The following is a 17,207-nucleotide window of genomic DNA, read 5'->3' on the forward strand; positions in this document are numbered from 1 at the left end:
ATAAATACTTTTACAAATTGTGACTTGGATGAGAGAGTTGTCTCATTGGCACTCAAGCCACATCTTCTTGTATTTATAGAAATATAAATTCAAAGTGTATGATACATAACTTGCATGACTTGCGTATACACTGGATGTTTTTAAGAAATAACTATAGTCAAATAGTAAAAAAAGGTAGTATATGTAGAATTAAGAAAATTGTTTTTTCTTAAATTTCTTGTGCTGCACAGTGACCAATAGCTGCTTACATCTACATGTATGTCCTTTTGGTCAATTGTAGATAAATGTATCATTGGCAATCATACCACATCTCCTTATTTTATAACTTAAGTAGGTATGGCATTTTGTAAAATTATTTTATATGTAACATTTTAGAATTATTATGTAGTGCACTGGACATTAAAAGTAGTACATTCCCCAGTGATCAAGCAGCTTTTGAGCAATCTCCTTGTCAGCTAACAGATTCTCCCGGTTCTCCTTTCCATCATCTTTTGTTGTCTCGTCTTTCAGGGCAAAATATTTCTTGCTGACCTGAATCTGTAGCTTGGAGAAAGATTGATCAAAAGCCGATATAAAGGATTTATGACCGGGGTGTTTAAGCTTCAATTCCCTGTACTTAATGCAGTCTTCCACATCTGATGATGGGCCAAGTAGTTGGACAACCAGGTCGAATGTTGTCTTCTTTCTACGTGATGCTGAAGCATAAAAAGGTATATACTTAGTAAAATGATACTGAATTTTCACGTACATCCCTTCTCACAAGTATTTTTTTTTTTTATATTTTTTTAATTCAGTCAAACTAGAAAAATAGCTACATAAAAATGTATGTTTTATTCCTAAAATATTAGATGCTGCTGCATGCAGTGAGTAACTTTGTCTGCATACTAATCATGCTAATAATAATCTTTAATTTAGCACACAACTTGTAGAAATATTGATTAACAACATGCATTATATTAATTTTTATACCCCACGCAACGAGTTGCGGAGGGTATAATGTTTTTGACCTGTCTGTCAGTCCATCCGTCAGTCCTGTTTCTTGTCATCGCAACTCCTCTCAAACCACACAACAGAATTTCACGAAACCTTTTTAGATAATAAGGACATACTACGTAGATGTGCATATCGACAGGAAATTACGATTCAATTTTTTTTCTAGGAGTTACGCCCCTTTGAACTTATTTACTTTAATGAACTACTGCAACAGTTTGTCATCGCAACTCCTCTCAAACCACACAACAGAATTTCATGAAACCTTTTCAGATAATAAGGACATACTACGTAGATGTGCATATCAACAGGAAATTACAATTCAATTTTTTTTTTCAGGAGTTACGACACTTTGAACTTATTTGCCCAATATACTACTGCAACCTTTTGTCACCGCAACTCCTCTCAAACCACACAACAGAATTTCATGAAACCTTTTCAGATAATAAGGACATACTACGTAGATGTGCATATCAACAGGAAATTACAATTCAATTTTTTTTTCAGGAGTTACGACACTTTGAACTTATTTGCCCAATATACTACTGCAACTTTTTGTCATCGCAACTCCTCTCAAACCACACAACAGAATTTCATGAAACCTATTCAGATAATAAGGACATACTACGTAGATATGCATATCGACAGGAAATTATGATTCAATTTTTTTTCCAGGACTTACACCCCTTTGAACTTATTTGCCCAATATACTACTGCAACCTTTTGTCATCGCAACTCCTCTCAAACCACACAACAGAATTTCATGAAACCTTTTCAGATAATAAGGACATACTATGTAGATGTGCATATTGACAGGAAATTATGATTCAATTTTTTCTCTGATACAATTTTTTTTTCTTACACTTATTTTATTTCTCCAATGACAATGTGGGGACGTGGGGTATGTGAGCGCGCTCACTAAGGTTCTTTCATGTATTACAAATTTTATTTAGAAATAACTCTTCAGAAATGTCATTTCACTTCTTATATTGCTCTTATTAACTTATTACCAAAGTTCAAGTAATAATATTACAACTTACCAAATTCTTGGTTGGAAATTTCAGAATCAAATAATTTCCTTTTGCATGATAGTGGTTTCTTAGCTGAAATTAAAAGTTTTTGTTTTGAAAAAGGTGTGATTAACAGCAATCCAACAACATAGAAGAAAATTATTGGCTTCGATATATCTGATCAGTATTAGAAAATGAAGATTGTGTAACCTACCTGGTAATGGTTTTGGTTTGGTGATCAGGTTTTCATGGGCATCAGTGCTGTTATGTTGTACAGCCCATCTCAAAACTGAAATTAAAACATATTTTATATATATCCTGTATATCTGAATGATGTGGAGGTATTAGAATAGAAAGAAGTGTTATGATTGCCAATAAGATATCTCTACACTAGAGACCAAATCAACACAGAATTAAACAACTACAGGTCACTATACTTCATTCAACAAAATTTGTTGGTCAACAAATCTTGAAATGTTATTTTTTTATGGTCAGGTATGACATTGAGATTGTTAATAATGATAATACTGTGATTGGAGGGATTTTTATCTTTTAATACTGTATGTAGTCTTCTAAATGTGTACAAATTAAATGAATCATTCAAAGATCTGCCATCCAAATAAAAATATCTAAATACCATATACAAAAATGACATACTACTTCAAACAACGATCAGGTATATCAGTTGTTCTGCCTATAATCATCATAATGAAATGTGTGGTTAGCAAAATTGTTTACCTTTAATGTAGGATTTGTACTTGTCCTTGGTTTTGGAGTTCTCTTGTTGTTTTCTTTGATGGTCAACTGCTAGTACATGTACTTCAGGTGGGTCTGTTTTAAGGAAATGAGGGAATGTTTGCATTTTTATTTATTTACATTTTCACCATAGGATTTATGCTTTTAAGATGTATAAGAAATTACATAATATTTCAATAACTGAGATCATATATAATATATATTAACTGTGGATAGTATACACTTCAATATTAAATGAAGAAGAAAAAAATGGAAAGAGAATTGACACAATAAAGGTAGACATTTAAAACCCATAAATCAAAACAAAGCTTGCAATTACATTAATTATAAATAATTCAATAATAAGGAAAACTGTTGACTTTTTTTTTTGAAGAAGTATATATTATGTTTTATTTTCTGTAATTTTCAGGAGAAGCTTACCAGAATGACGAGAGGGTTTCACTTTCAGAAGTGTACACCCTTCCTCCATGGCATTGCTGACCTCATCATTTGAATCAGTACATTCATCTACTGGCAGATGACTAGAGTCCCTAATTTGATCCATTGGTTCATCATTTTCCTTGGTAATTGTAATAGCTGCAAAAAAGGTAAGTGCTTCTCTCATTAATCATGATCCAAATTTTCTCTTGCTTTAATATTAAAAATGACTGACTTGTTACTAATGCAGGACATTTATGTACATTTAAATATAAAAAAGAAGATGTAGTATGATTGCCAATGAGACAACTCTCCACAAGAGACCAAATGACACAGAAATTAACAACTATAGGTCGCCGTACAGCCTTCAACAATGAGCAAAACCCATACCGCACAATCAGCTATAAAAGGCCCGGAAATGACAATGTAAAACAATTCAAACGAGAAAACTAACGGCCTAATTTATGTAAAAAAAAACGAACAAAAAACAAATATGTAACACATAAACAAACGACAACCACTGAATTACAGGCTCCTGACTTGGGACAGGCACATACATACAGAATGTGGTGGGGTTAAACATGTTAGCGAGATCCCAACCCTCCCCCTAACCTGGGACAGTGGTGTAACAGTACAACATATTATGGGAAAAATGTACCCATTTTATGGGAAAAAATCACATCTGTTGATCATTAGTTTTTTAATAAACATGTAGCTTGAATGGGTCATCTCCTTCTCATAATAATGATTTTTACATCGGATGACCGTGATTGAATGTATATATTTATTCAAATTTAATAATACATATATATAAATGCATCTTTGGTACCATTATTTTACCTTCATAATCTTGTCTGTCAGGCTGGTAACTGATGGTGATATCTGATGCATTGTCTTCTGTAAAAGAGAAATTTATAGATTATAAAAAAAATGATGCATGTTAGCAGTGCACAAATATATACTTTTAGAAGAATAAAACAAATATTCCTTTTATTTAATGTATTCAAAAAACATATTATGAACATGATGAAAGTACCTTTCAATGTGTGTTTTTCACACCAAGACACATTTTTTGAATTTCCATCATCATCAAACACTTTCAGTTTTTTTAAAGGTAGCAGTAAATACCCACTTTCAAATTTATCGACTACCTTAGCCCAATCATTTTTCAAAATTTGTTCCTGGTCTTTCAGGCCAGATGATCTGAAATGGTGAAGTGGAGGTCCCTCAGGTCTTGAGGAGGGATCATTTGGGCCATCAAAATAGACCAACCCTCCATTTTCGAAAAACCACCAGACATCTTGACCCTGCAACATGAAATCTGCAATTCTCTCCAGATGGCATTGGACAAAGGAAGGTCGCTTATTGATTAGTTCTGCTGAAAATGTAGATCTTGGTCTTTCTGGCAATAGCCTTGCCTGCCTACTTATTGTTGAATCCTGTATTTTAAATGACTCTGGTTTATCAGGTGCGTTCTGCTGACTATTGAACCTTAGCATAGCATTGTCAGCAATCCATTTGGGTTGTCTGTTGGTCGTCATTTCCGAAATTCTTCTTAAGTCGCCAAAACATCTTTCCTCTTGTTCAGTGTGAACAGATCGTAAAGAGAAAATTCTAAAAGTGTTAGGAAGATGGACTGTGACACTATGAAAATGACTGCCGTAAAACTTTCTAGACGTCATTTTTAATGGTTTTCCAATGACATTACTGCATACCATACCAAATATTAAAGCCTGATTGAAAAGTCTTAAAATCATCTTAGGTGTTCTTGATTCACTGGGAAGGTATGAAATGTTAACAATTTCAACAAGGGAATTTATAAGCTGCATAATGTTGTCCTCTATTTTTCCATTACCATGTAAATCTGATGTAAACTGGGCCAATTTAATTAAAAACAGACGAGCATCTGATCCTTTGATCTGGTTTTTGTCACCAATTGTGCTGTTTGAAAAATTTGAAAACTGCTTTTGAACGGATGAATCAGAGATATGAAATGGTAACTCTGTAATTACGTTTTGGATTACATTCGTTAAATCATGTAGGGGTTCACAGCCAAGAATTTCATATTTTCCAATGTTTAGATCTTGTGATGTCAGGTGTGGACTGTTTGTCATCAATGCTGGTGGTCTACAAATACCATGCAGTGTCGTAGTCAAAATGGCTTGAAGGTCTGGTTTAAGGGAACAGTCAAAATCAATTTTCCTGCTGTCTAACTCTGTCATGATTTCATCTTTTTTCAGGTTTTGATAGGGGTTTAGACAGCCTTTTTTCAATTTCTGTAGGGAATTTGATGAAGTGGCCAACCTGCATCTGTCATCCAAATCTTGAGCAGAAACATGGAAGCAATGGAGTAGATTGGTATGTTGTTCAGCATGAACTCCACAAAGACATGGGTAATTTCCTCCTCGTTGTTGACCACCTTCAAACTGCCTGGCAGGTCCATCTCCGCTAAAAAGTCGTAAGCAGTCCTGTATTTCATAGTCGTCATGTTTGATTGGGGTGTCTATATCTTCCAAGTCCTCCAGTCTAGTTTCTACATATGTCATTTGTTCTTCATCTTTACAACCTGCATTTAATATTTGAATGAATTAATTTTATAAGTGGCATCATATACAGGTCTCCAAGTTGGGTTTTTTTGGGTTCAAAAATTAATAAAATCATAGATTCTGAGTTCTACATTCTTTTTCTTGTGCATTTTTATTTTTTTTTGTGGGGGGGGGGGGGGGGGGGGTTAAAGGGTAATTAAGCTTTGCTCACAGAACCATTAGTAACGCAAAATTAAATAGCTGTGAAATGGTAAAACACGAAATAAAGTATCCGCCAAAATAAGTTGGTTTTTACTGGTTCACCGTTCAATGTATCTTTGAGGTGTTTTTTTTTTATTATTATGTTGGTGAATTAAATGTCTCGAATGAACAATTAAGCAGCTAACATATATTTTGGTATGAATTAAAATTTTGATAAATTTCACAATAAGAAGTGATTAAATACAGGAAATTTAGTGTCCATTGTTAACAATTTCTTTTAGGGGGAACATGTGTGGATGTATACTATTTATGTACTATATGATTTATAAAAATGTTTTATCTTGTACAATCATTTTTTTCAGCATCACGATAAAAAGAATATCCGGCAATAAATGGAATACAGATTTTCTATATAGGACAATGACAGAGCAGGTAATTTTTATACGACCGCAAAAAAATTTTTGTGGTCGTATATTGGTATGACGTTGGCGTCGTTGTCGACGTCTGAAGACACATTAGTTTTCGCACTCTAACTTTAGTTTAAGTGAATGGATCTCAATGACATTTTACCATAAGGTTCAATACCACAAAAGGAAGGTGGGGATTGATTTTGGGGGTTATGGTACCAACACTTAAGGAATTAGGGGCCAAAAAGGGGCAAAAAATAAGCATTTTTGTAACTTCTAGACATAACTTGTGTGTAAGTGTATGGATCTCTCTGACATTGTACCACAAGGTTCCATATCACAAGGGGAATGCTGTGATTGATTTTGGGGGTAATTGCCTCCAAATTTTAGGAATTAGGGGCCAAAAAGGGGCAAAAAACAAGCATTTTTCTAGTTTCATGACAATAACTTGTGTGTTATTCATGGTGGTGCCACATGTGAGCAGGATCTGTCCTTTTTTTAATAAACTATACATATGACCTGAAAAGAAAATATGAGAAATTATATTTTAGTTAATACACTTAATTTGGACTAACTGGTCTGAACTAGGAATATCAACATACCTTAGCCGTATTTGGCACAATTGGAATTTTGGGTCCCCAATGCTCTTCAACTTTGTACTTGTTTGGCTTCATAACTATTTTGATCTGAGCGTCACTGATGAGTCTAATGTACACGAAACGCGCGTCTGGCGTATTTAATAATAATCCTGGTAACTTTGATAACTATTGTACATGTATACAATACTTCATAAAACATGGAGGCTAAAATTTACTGGTCTGAACAAACTAAAACTCAACAAGGAGCCTGTATCTTTCACCTGGCATGTATGTATATTACCATTTTCTTGTTTCAAGGGTCACAATTAGGTCAAAAGTAGGTCAACTGGAACAAAACTCAAATGTGATCATTAACTTGTCATTATACTATTATTTATTTAATATCAGCTCAATGTCTGCAAGGGGGGCTGACGACAAGGAAAAATCTTATTTTCATGAAGTCCAAGGCCCGTAATTAGGTCAAAAATAGTTCAACTGGAATAAAACTTATAAACTATAGTCATATTAATAATTACATGTAAAGCCATAAAAGATGACCATTTGCCTATTTTATCTCTTTGTTCTATATATAGTAACGGCAGCCATGTTGGTTGGTCGGCGGCACAAACGGATACAATTTTGAAACTAGACTGCCTAAGGATGATTGTGACCAACTTTAGTTCCAATTGGCCTAGTGGTTTCAGAGGAGAATATTTTTGAAAAAGTTTACGGACAGACGGACGACAGACACAAAGTGATATGACAATAGTTCACGAAAAAAGTACACATGCAATGCAGATGACAAGTATATCATTGGAACAACGCTTTAAGTGTTGTTCTCCATCTTGAGGTCCGTGTGAGGCCTTCAATCAGTATAACCATTCAAAATTTATTATGATACAGACAACCAGTTGTTGGCATGACACGGGTTATGTTCTTCTCATATATTTCATGATGGTATAATACTAAACTAAATTTATTACCTATGCCAATCTGTGTATTAGGTAGTCATTAACAGATTAGCATCTCTGAAATTTAAAAAGTTACTTGTCATCATTTATACCTTGATATACAAATGTAAATAAAATTTGGTTATAAATTGTATTTATATAAGTTGGAATCGGACAGATAAGCACTAGTAAGAGTGTGCTTAACTCTTTTCTTAAAATTAATAGTTTAAAGTAAAACTTCACCTGGTTCAGACAGTCACACTGCTATAACATCTATCATTTCAGGATAGGTACATGTACATGCATTTTCCAATAACTCTTCATGACCAGTGCTGTGAATCATAAAAGAAGAAAAAAATTATATAAACATGTGCATGTTTCAAATAATTTTAGGTACAACAACCATTCATTTATCAATTCCACTACAACAATTGACAACAAAATTGCTAATAATCTGAACACAAAAAAAAACCTGTGCGCAACATACTCAAATAGCCTTTATATCATGATGTAACTATTTCCTGCACCCTTCCCCCAAGGGTGACTGGGGAATAGAAGTATGGTCACCATTGGTCTTCCTCCGACCGGCAGTAAAACCCGTGCTAAAGTGGGGCGTCCGTTTGGCTGTGCGGGATGTACAAATTTGCAGCCACGTCCGGTCAGAATGGGGACGTTAAATCCGATGCCTCGTGTAAAGAAAGTGCCACGTTCTTTGCACGTTAAGTACCCTTGCAACAACTATTTGAGGGGTCCGTAGGTGACCTGTTGCAAGGCTAAATTTCTGTCCCTATCCAATATACCCTCATTTCCCGTGGCAGTCTAAATTTCTCCGACCTTAATCCCTTTATCTATTACAGAACCTACCTATTTATTGTGAACTTGTTCTCGTCCTGAATATGCATGAAATATTTGCCACTGGACGTTAAGCAACCAACAATCAATCAATCAATCCTGCACCCTAAATGTACATGTACATTAACAGTAACAGATGACAGAAATACATGCAGCTTATTTAATATAAATGATAGATCAGTATGTAAAAAACATACAAATGTACATGTTGTAATCATTATAAAAGGTATAGCTTTCACTTATAATATAGTTCCTTGACAAGGACAGACAAAAAGTAAATGTCAGATATAGGCTATTTGTCCAGGTCTTGACAATTCAAATATTTGCTATATTGGAGGCGGATTCAGACTTTTCAAAAAGGGGGGCCTGCTACATTCCTTGGGGTGATAATAAAACATATCTGCAACTTACCTAATCAATTGTGTGTTTTGTAGGTTTCGAGAGATTAATGTCACATCTTTAACAAGGATGGTTTCTCTAAAAAATGAAATATAAATTTCTGTTACAAAAATGTACTTGTTGATTTTGATAACACATGGATAAGGAATGTACATGTATAGCAGTACAATGTACATGTATGTTCAAATGATGTTTGATTGATTGATTGATTGTTGGTTGCTTAACGTCCAGTGGCAAATATTTCATGCATATTCAGGACGAGAACAAATTAACAATAAACACAATAGGTAGGTTCTGTAATAGGGGCGTCCGGGATTAAGGTCGGAAAAATTACGACTGCCACGGGAAATGAGGGTATATTGGATAGGGACAGAAATTAAGCCTTGCAACAGGTCACCTACGGACCCCTCAAAGAGTTGTTGCAAGGGTTCTTAACGTGCAAAGAGCGTGGCACTCTCTTTACACGAGGCATCCGATTTAACGTCCCCATTCTGACCGGACGTGGCTGCAAATTTGTACATCCCGCACAGCCAAACGGACGCCCCACTTTAGCAAGGGGTTTACTGCCGGTCGGAGGAAGACCTATGGTGACCATACTTCTATTCCCCAGTCACCCTTGGGGGTCAAATGATGTTTGTAAAACAAATTTTCTTACCAAATACAATAAAGTGAAAAATGTTATAAAAACACATGAAAAAGCCATTTAACAATGTAATAAAACGATTAATTAATCAAAGAATTCAAATATTGATAAGCTTTACAACTTGTAACCTAACAACACTGATAATTAACTCAGGCGCTATGCACCTTGTTGAATTAATGTGTTGTTTAGTCAGTCTTTGAAAATTTTCTGTATTTGAATTCTTCGATTAGTTATTCTATAAATAATATGAAAGAACCTTAGTGAGCGCGCTCACATACCCCACGTCGCCATATTGTCATTGGAGAAATAAAATAACAATTCTTGCAATCCAAGCCGTGTATTATCTTTTACACATTAATGCAATTCAATTTCAAAGAGAGCGTGCGACTTCAAAATTATTTATTTATTTAAAAAAAAAGAATTTTTATCACAATTTGTAAATTAATGTATAAAATTAAAACTCGATTTTGAATAGTTTTAAATGTCGTACACCATTCCCCTTACTCCTTACTCCATACACCATAGCACCATACACCTTCAACCATTGCACAATATGCCCTACACCGTTAAACCATACTCGTTTTTGGGGAAGTTTACACCATCGAAGGGTTGTACTTACCCTCCAATGCATTCACAGTGACTACTGAGCCGTCTTCTTTGTCAACAACAAACCACAACTCTTTATAGTTCTTTGTTAGGTATGTCTTATCTATCTGGGTTGCTTTCACTTCAGCCTTGTGAAACATGGTTTCAAAGAAGATGTAATTTGCAAAATGTTAACTAAATGACTGACAAGAAAAAAGAAATTGACACAATAAGCATACAAGGAAGTATGGGAAAATAAAATGGCTGTTATAATGGAAGAGTATTACCAATGGCAACTGATGCAACTAACCTTTAATTTTGAAGTATCTCTGCAGAATCGATGATATTTAACCGAAGTTGATATGCGCTTATAAGTGGTGTTTCCAGTCGATTCAGCTGATCCTTCACAGCCTAAAAAAACAGTTACAATTTCATGGTGTTGGTGGTTCTTAGACCGAAGAATCTCTACTGAGTTGTTATTTGATCTTGAGTTTTGATGAATTCATCTGGGTCTTTACACATAAATCCTGATAGAATGGTAAGGTAATGTTAAAATACATAAGCTTACAAGCTATACAAAATACTAAAATTAAAAACCCGACAATTCTCAAAATTTTATATGTAATGAGGAATTTAAAAATTCTTCTTAACAGAAATAATATTTCTATGGGTGCCGAGTCATGTTGGAATCCATGGAAACACAGCTGTAGACCTTGAGGCAAAGAATGCCCTGGGTGACACTTTATCTAACTGTGATATACCATATACCGATTTTAAATCTAATATTAGAGAATATGTTTTTAATATTTTGAAAAATGAATGGAGTAAGAGAGATGGTAACAAATTACATGAAATTAAACCTAATTTAGGTAAACCTTTTAATAATTTAATGTGCAAAAAAGATCAGTGTGTTATTTCTAGATGCCGAATTGGTCATACTAGAGTGACACACGAGTATCTTTTAAAAAATGAAGATGAACCACAATGTGTACCTTGCAACTGCAAGTATACTATTAAACATGTTTTAATTAATTGTATTGACTTTGCAAATATTCGGAAGAAGCATTTCAATGTCAATAATATGTATGATATATTTAATAATGTTCCATTTACAAATATTGTTTCATTCTTAAAAGAAGTTGGAATATATTATAAAATATAAAAAATGTTGTTATATTTAAAACGATTTTAATTTTTATCACGTTATCTTAGTGTTGATTTTTATTTGTAAAAAATCAATTTGCTTTAGTCTAGAATTTTAGTTTATTGAAAGACCTTTTGCTGTCAAGCGGAACTTCAGTCAAAGATGTTTGAGACTGTACAAGATCCAATTTCAACTTTTAATACAGTTTTAACGTCAATTTCTGACAGGACTATTCCTAAGACCTCGGCAAATCCGAAACATCCAAGCAAACCATGGTTTGATGATGCTTGTGATCAAGCAATAGGTGACCGTAAAAAATCTGAAAGACGGTTCAACAACCAACGACGGAAAACTTGAGTAATTTCCGTGTTTTTCGCGCTAAGGCACGGCGGACTTGCAGGCAAGCACGACGAACGTCTTGGAAGAAATTTGTCTCGGAGATAACATCTCGCACTCCGATGACAAAAGTATGGAACATGATACAAAAGATAAAAGGTAAAAATTCTAAAGCCACAGTTAAACATTTAAAAAATGGCAATGATTTATTAACATCTGAAAAGGATGTTGCCAACAAGCTTGGTGAAACTTTTGCGAAATCTTCTTCTTCTAACAACTACAGGGAAGATTTTAAAAGAGTTAAAAAACAAAAAGAAAAAATTAAATTAAACTTTGAATCAATAAATGGTGAAAATTATAATAAACTCTTTTCTCTTGAAGAACTTAAAACATCTCTGTCAAAAGCCCATGATACAGCTTGTGGGCCTGATAATATTCACTACCAACTGTTAAAACACTTGCCAGATTCCTCGCTGGAAGCTCTTTTGCAGCTTATGAATAACATCTGGGAATCTGGTGATTTACCATCAATCTGGAAGCTTGCAACCGTCGTGCCTATTCCAAAACCAAGTAAAGATCACACGGATCCTATTAATTATCGGCCAATTGCTCTTACCAGTTGTGTCTGTAAAACACTAGAACGGATGGTCAATGATCGCCTTGTTTGGTTCCTGGAATCCAATGGGCTTTTAGCCAATATCCAGTGTGGATTCCGCCAAGGTCGCAGTACTCTTGACCATCTTGTTCGATTCGAATCATTTGTCCGTAATGGTTTTGCGAAAAATGAACATGTAGTGTCGGTCTTTTTCGATCTAGAAAAAGCCTATGATACTGCATGGAAGTATGGTATTTTAAAAGATCTCTTTGATATGGGGTTGAAAGGCAATATGCCAAATTTTATTTCGAATTTTCTATCTAACAGACAATTTAATGTTAGAGTAAATTCAACCATGTCTGATCTGTATGATCAAGAGATGGGTGTCCCTCAGGGCAGTATTTTATCTGTTACATTATTTAGTCTTAAAATCAACAGCCTTGTTGAAGTTTTAAAAAGTGATATTGAAGGTTCATTGTATGTTGATGACTTTTTAATATGTTATAGAGGCACAAATATGAATAACATAGAAAGACAATTACAGTTATGTCGTGGAAGAATTGAAAAATGGGCCTCGGAAAATGGGTTTACATTTTCCACTTCAAAAACGGTCGGGATGCATTTTTGTAACAAAAGGAAATTGCATCTTGATCCACAACTCACTTTGTACGGCAACCCAATTAAAATGGTTGATGAAACCAAATTTCTTGGGTTAATTTTCGATAAAAAGTTAACCTTTCTACCCCATATCAAAATGTTAAAATCGAAATGTTTAAAAGCATTAGATATTTTAAAAGTTGTCGGCAGCACCGACTGGGGTGCTGATCGCAACATTTTACTTAATTTATATAGATCTCTAGTTAGATCTAAACTAGATTATGGCTCTATAGTGTATGGCTCTGCAAGGAAGTCCTACATACAGATTCTCGATGCTGTGCATCATCAGGGTTTGCGTCTCTGTCTTGGCGCATTTAAAACCTCACCAGTTGAGAGTCTGTATGTAGAGGCTGATGAGCACTCACTCTCTAACAGACGTTTGAAGCTTGGACTTCAATATGCTGTCAAACTAAAAGCCTTCTCAGATAATCCTGCCTACAGCTGTGTTTTTAATCCAATTTATGAAGATATTTTTGCAAAACATGAAAATAAAATTCCTCCGTTAGGTATACGTTTAAAACCACATTTAGCTTCTTTTGATTTCATACTATAATAACACACGAATATCTTTTAAAAAATGAAGTAGAACCACAATGTATACCTTGTAACTGCAAGTATACTATTAAACATGTTTTAATCAATTGTATTGACTTTGCTGATATTCGTAAGAAGCATTTCAATGTCAATAATATGTAAGATTTATTTAATAATGTTTCATTTACAAATATTGTGTCATTTTTAAAAGAAGTTGGAATATATTCTAAAATATAAAAATGTTATTATATTTAAAACGATTTTAAATTTTATCACGTTATCTTAATGTTCATTTTTATTTGTAAATAATCAATTTGCTTTAATCTATAATTTTAGTTTATTGAAGGGCCTTTTGTCTGATTTTAAGAATATGCTTTAAATTGTAAAAAATATTCGAATTAGCTCTCGCCGCGATATAGCCTTGTTGTGCTAATGAGGCGTAAAGCAACCAACAATCAATCAATCAATGAAAGACCTTTTGTCTGATTTTAAAAATATACCTGAAATTGTTATAATATTCGAATTAGCTCTCGCCGCGATATAGCCTTTCTGTGCTAATGCGGCGTAAAGCAAACAACAATCAATCAATCATCAGAATGGAATGCGGGGCACCACTTTGTCTAGCCTGTAATTTACTATGCAAGTATTTGTGTTGATTATGTTCCTTCTTCCGACAATTGTTCAGTATGTTGGGGACAGTCTAATTAGTGAATTATTATTTGAATTCATATTTAAGTAGATCTGTATTCTGTCATTCGTTTCTTTTATAAACAAGACAATGTTAAATTGTCCCGGTTTTTAGTTTCCTGCAGTTTAATCTCATTTTTCTTTTCAATATCTGCCAACTTCGTATCAAGTAAATAAAATTTCTGCTGGAGCTGATCCAAAATTTAATGAACTTTTTTCAACCCAGATAAAAAACCCAGTTAATATTTGTCCAATGCTATAAATAGACTAATATTTCAAACTATTTACTGCGGTCATATGATCAAGTTTTAAAGTTTCTCAAATCAACTGATTTCAGTTTATCGACATGATTTATGATTTATTACTAGAATATGTTATTGAAATTTTTCATTTTGGAATCTCAAGGAAACAATCCATCGTTGGCATTTTGTGTTGTGACAACGTAGTAAAGAGTAAAATCACAAAAATACTGAACTCCGGTTCATTAATTACAGGAGCGTTTTGGGCATCCCATCATACATATGTCTAAGTCCTTGGTAAAATTGAATGATTGGCCCTACACCTGTTATTATCAGGACACATAAGTGTAACTTAAGTAATCTTTTGAATGAGTTTTGTGAGGATACCGAGTATCACATAACCCTATTGTTCCAGAGTGATTTGATTTGATTAAGAGGAGTTTTCTTTCGAAATGATCGAAACGACCTCAACCCCTCGTTTTTGGTTGATCTTGATAATATGCACCTAAGAAAATGGAAGTTGTTTTATATTTAATCGGAACACGTGTTTATAAATCTCAATAGGTTATCGTTTTCAACTGTTAAATCACAAGACCAAGTTGGCCATTGATCGTGTGAATGCTGAAGCAAACAAAGACCATTCTACCATATATTGCTCGATAGAATTTCACTTAAATGTATTCCACGGCTTGCAACGTAGACTGGATTTATATGATCTTATATTGGTTGTTACATAGCTGTATCGGTACATTGTCTGATTTCCTTTACACAATAACATTTGTTTCTTCAACTCTATCATATGAGTGACACGCTACCATTTTGTCTATACAGTTTTCTTCTGTGGTTATTTGATGATGACTTTTAACAAATGTTAAGCATTTCACTCCAATAATAACGACAAGAAGTTTTAATTGCGGAGTGCTAATTCCAAAATATCAAGTTTGCACGACAAGATTGTCTGTTTCCTGACGCAAATAAATAGCACAATCATAAGCCCTTGTTGATGCATCACAAAACAAAGAAAACGACATGTACACTGGCTATCTTAATTCAAAAGTATGTGTTTGTATTTGTTTGATGTCAAAGGCAATTTTTTTCCATACGTCGCAGTCAGTATTGGACAACTGAAATACTATTCAACAATTTTACTAAATAACATTTTTCCAAACAACGTAACAGGTGAAAAAAAATCCTAAAGGATTAAATACTGATGCCATAGATTGCAAAATTTCTCTCTTCGTACTTGATAATGAGTTGATAATAGTGGTCATTTTTTAATTTTTTTTGGAACGTAAAACCCATATTTCTGCGATATTTTTTTCAGTAAAATTGTTTGATGTGATGTCAGGAAAAAAGGCAAGTATTTGTCCGTTGGATTGTTTTCCATCTGTAGACAAATTTCTAAATTCATCATGCTTTATACCAAACTGGTGTAACACCACAGATGGTAAATTGTTCATTGTTCTGTCTGAGTGTTCCGAATTAGCACGGCGATTCATATCTGTAGAATGAAAGAAACTTTCACTTCATAGTAATTTCGTTTTGTTTTATTTTGCATTTAGGTAAATTTCGTTTCCTTGCGTTCCGTAATTTTAAGCTCGTGGCCAATTATCTTAGTTCAAAAGTTGTACCAAGTATGATTTTTGTTATGCTAGGAAACAAAGGGTTTAATGGATCAATTCCAACATCATATTCTAATACAAGACCCAACTTTTATACCAGGAATACGTAACAACTGCCTTTCCTTCATTTTTTGTATACATATAATATATTCCTTCATGTGCTTCAATAACAAATAAGTCCGTTTTTGCCCTGATTCTTCTTTTCTCATTTTCACTAGAATTTTCAGGTGATTTTTGCACTTTGAGATATCGAAGAATTGTTTCATACTCCTTCTCGTCCATTTCGGAGGTTCTTGTGAACACCCCGTCAAATTAAATTTTATGTTCTACGACATTTGATACTGTATCATAAAACGCTAGATTGATGTTTCAGATTAATTAAACTGGTACCATGAATATATTTAATCAGTATGCTGTCACTATTTATAACTCATCGGTTGTTCATCACTTGGTTAAATTTCACCCTCTGTTAAATATAACCCAGGGTTAAATCATTTAACCGTTGGTTAAAAAAATTGTATCCAGCGGTTAAATTTAAATGATGATTTATGTTCCCACAATGCATTATTCCAATGTATTATTTCCTGTGACAGCAAGAAATCAATATGGCAGAAACACACCTCAGACAAAAAAAGGCTTAAAAAACCTAATTTCAGCAAAGATGAGGAACTGAAAGTTCAACATTTGGTTGAGAAATATTATATTATTTTGAATTCAAAGCAAACCAACACAATAACAAAAAAAGGCAGACATTTGGCAAATCATTGCTCATCAGACAAGTGCCTTAGAAGTTGCCATCAGAACTCCCAAAGAGGTTAAGGATAAATGGTCCAATTGTAAAAAAGTAGCAAAGAGAATATTCACAGATAATAAGAAAGAGTCTGTTAAGACTGGGGTAGTCCAAAGCCAAAAGAAGTCAGTACAGCCATTTCCAACATAATAGATTTAGGCAAAGATAGCGCCTCTTTTAAAGGCATCTGTGGTGTGGACACAGAAATAAGGAGTATGTTTGACAACAAAATATGCACAGTTTTAATTCTGATTGATTGATTGATGCTT

At 33.9% G+C, this 17,207-nt stretch overlaps 1 protein-coding gene across 1 annotated transcript; it reads right to left on the reverse strand.

Annotated features, from left to right (window-relative positions):
• Positions 1-399: 399 nt before the first annotated feature.
• Positions 400-10,495, reverse strand: LOC127710357 (uncharacterized). Its single transcript, XM_052216149.1, has 9 exons — positions 10,369-10,495; positions 5,478-5,739; positions 5,029-5,114; positions 4,014-4,070; positions 3,177-3,332; positions 2,739-2,831; positions 2,215-2,289; positions 2,031-2,093; positions 400-695 (listed from the first exon to the last, which is right to left on the reverse strand). The coding sequence occupies exons 1-9, from the start codon at positions 10,493-10,495 to the stop codon at positions 400-402; spliced, it is 1,215 nt and encodes a 404-aa protein (XP_052072109.1).
• Positions 10,496-17,207: the final 6,712 nt, after the last annotated feature.

The sequence above is a fragment of the Mytilus californianus genome, unplaced genomic scaffold (genome assembly GCF_021869535.1).
Source record: "Mytilus californianus isolate M0D057914Y unplaced genomic scaffold, xbMytCali1.0.p SCAF_73, whole genome shotgun sequence".
NCBI lineage: Eukaryota > Metazoa > Mollusca > Bivalvia > Mytilida > Mytilidae > Mytilus > Mytilus californianus.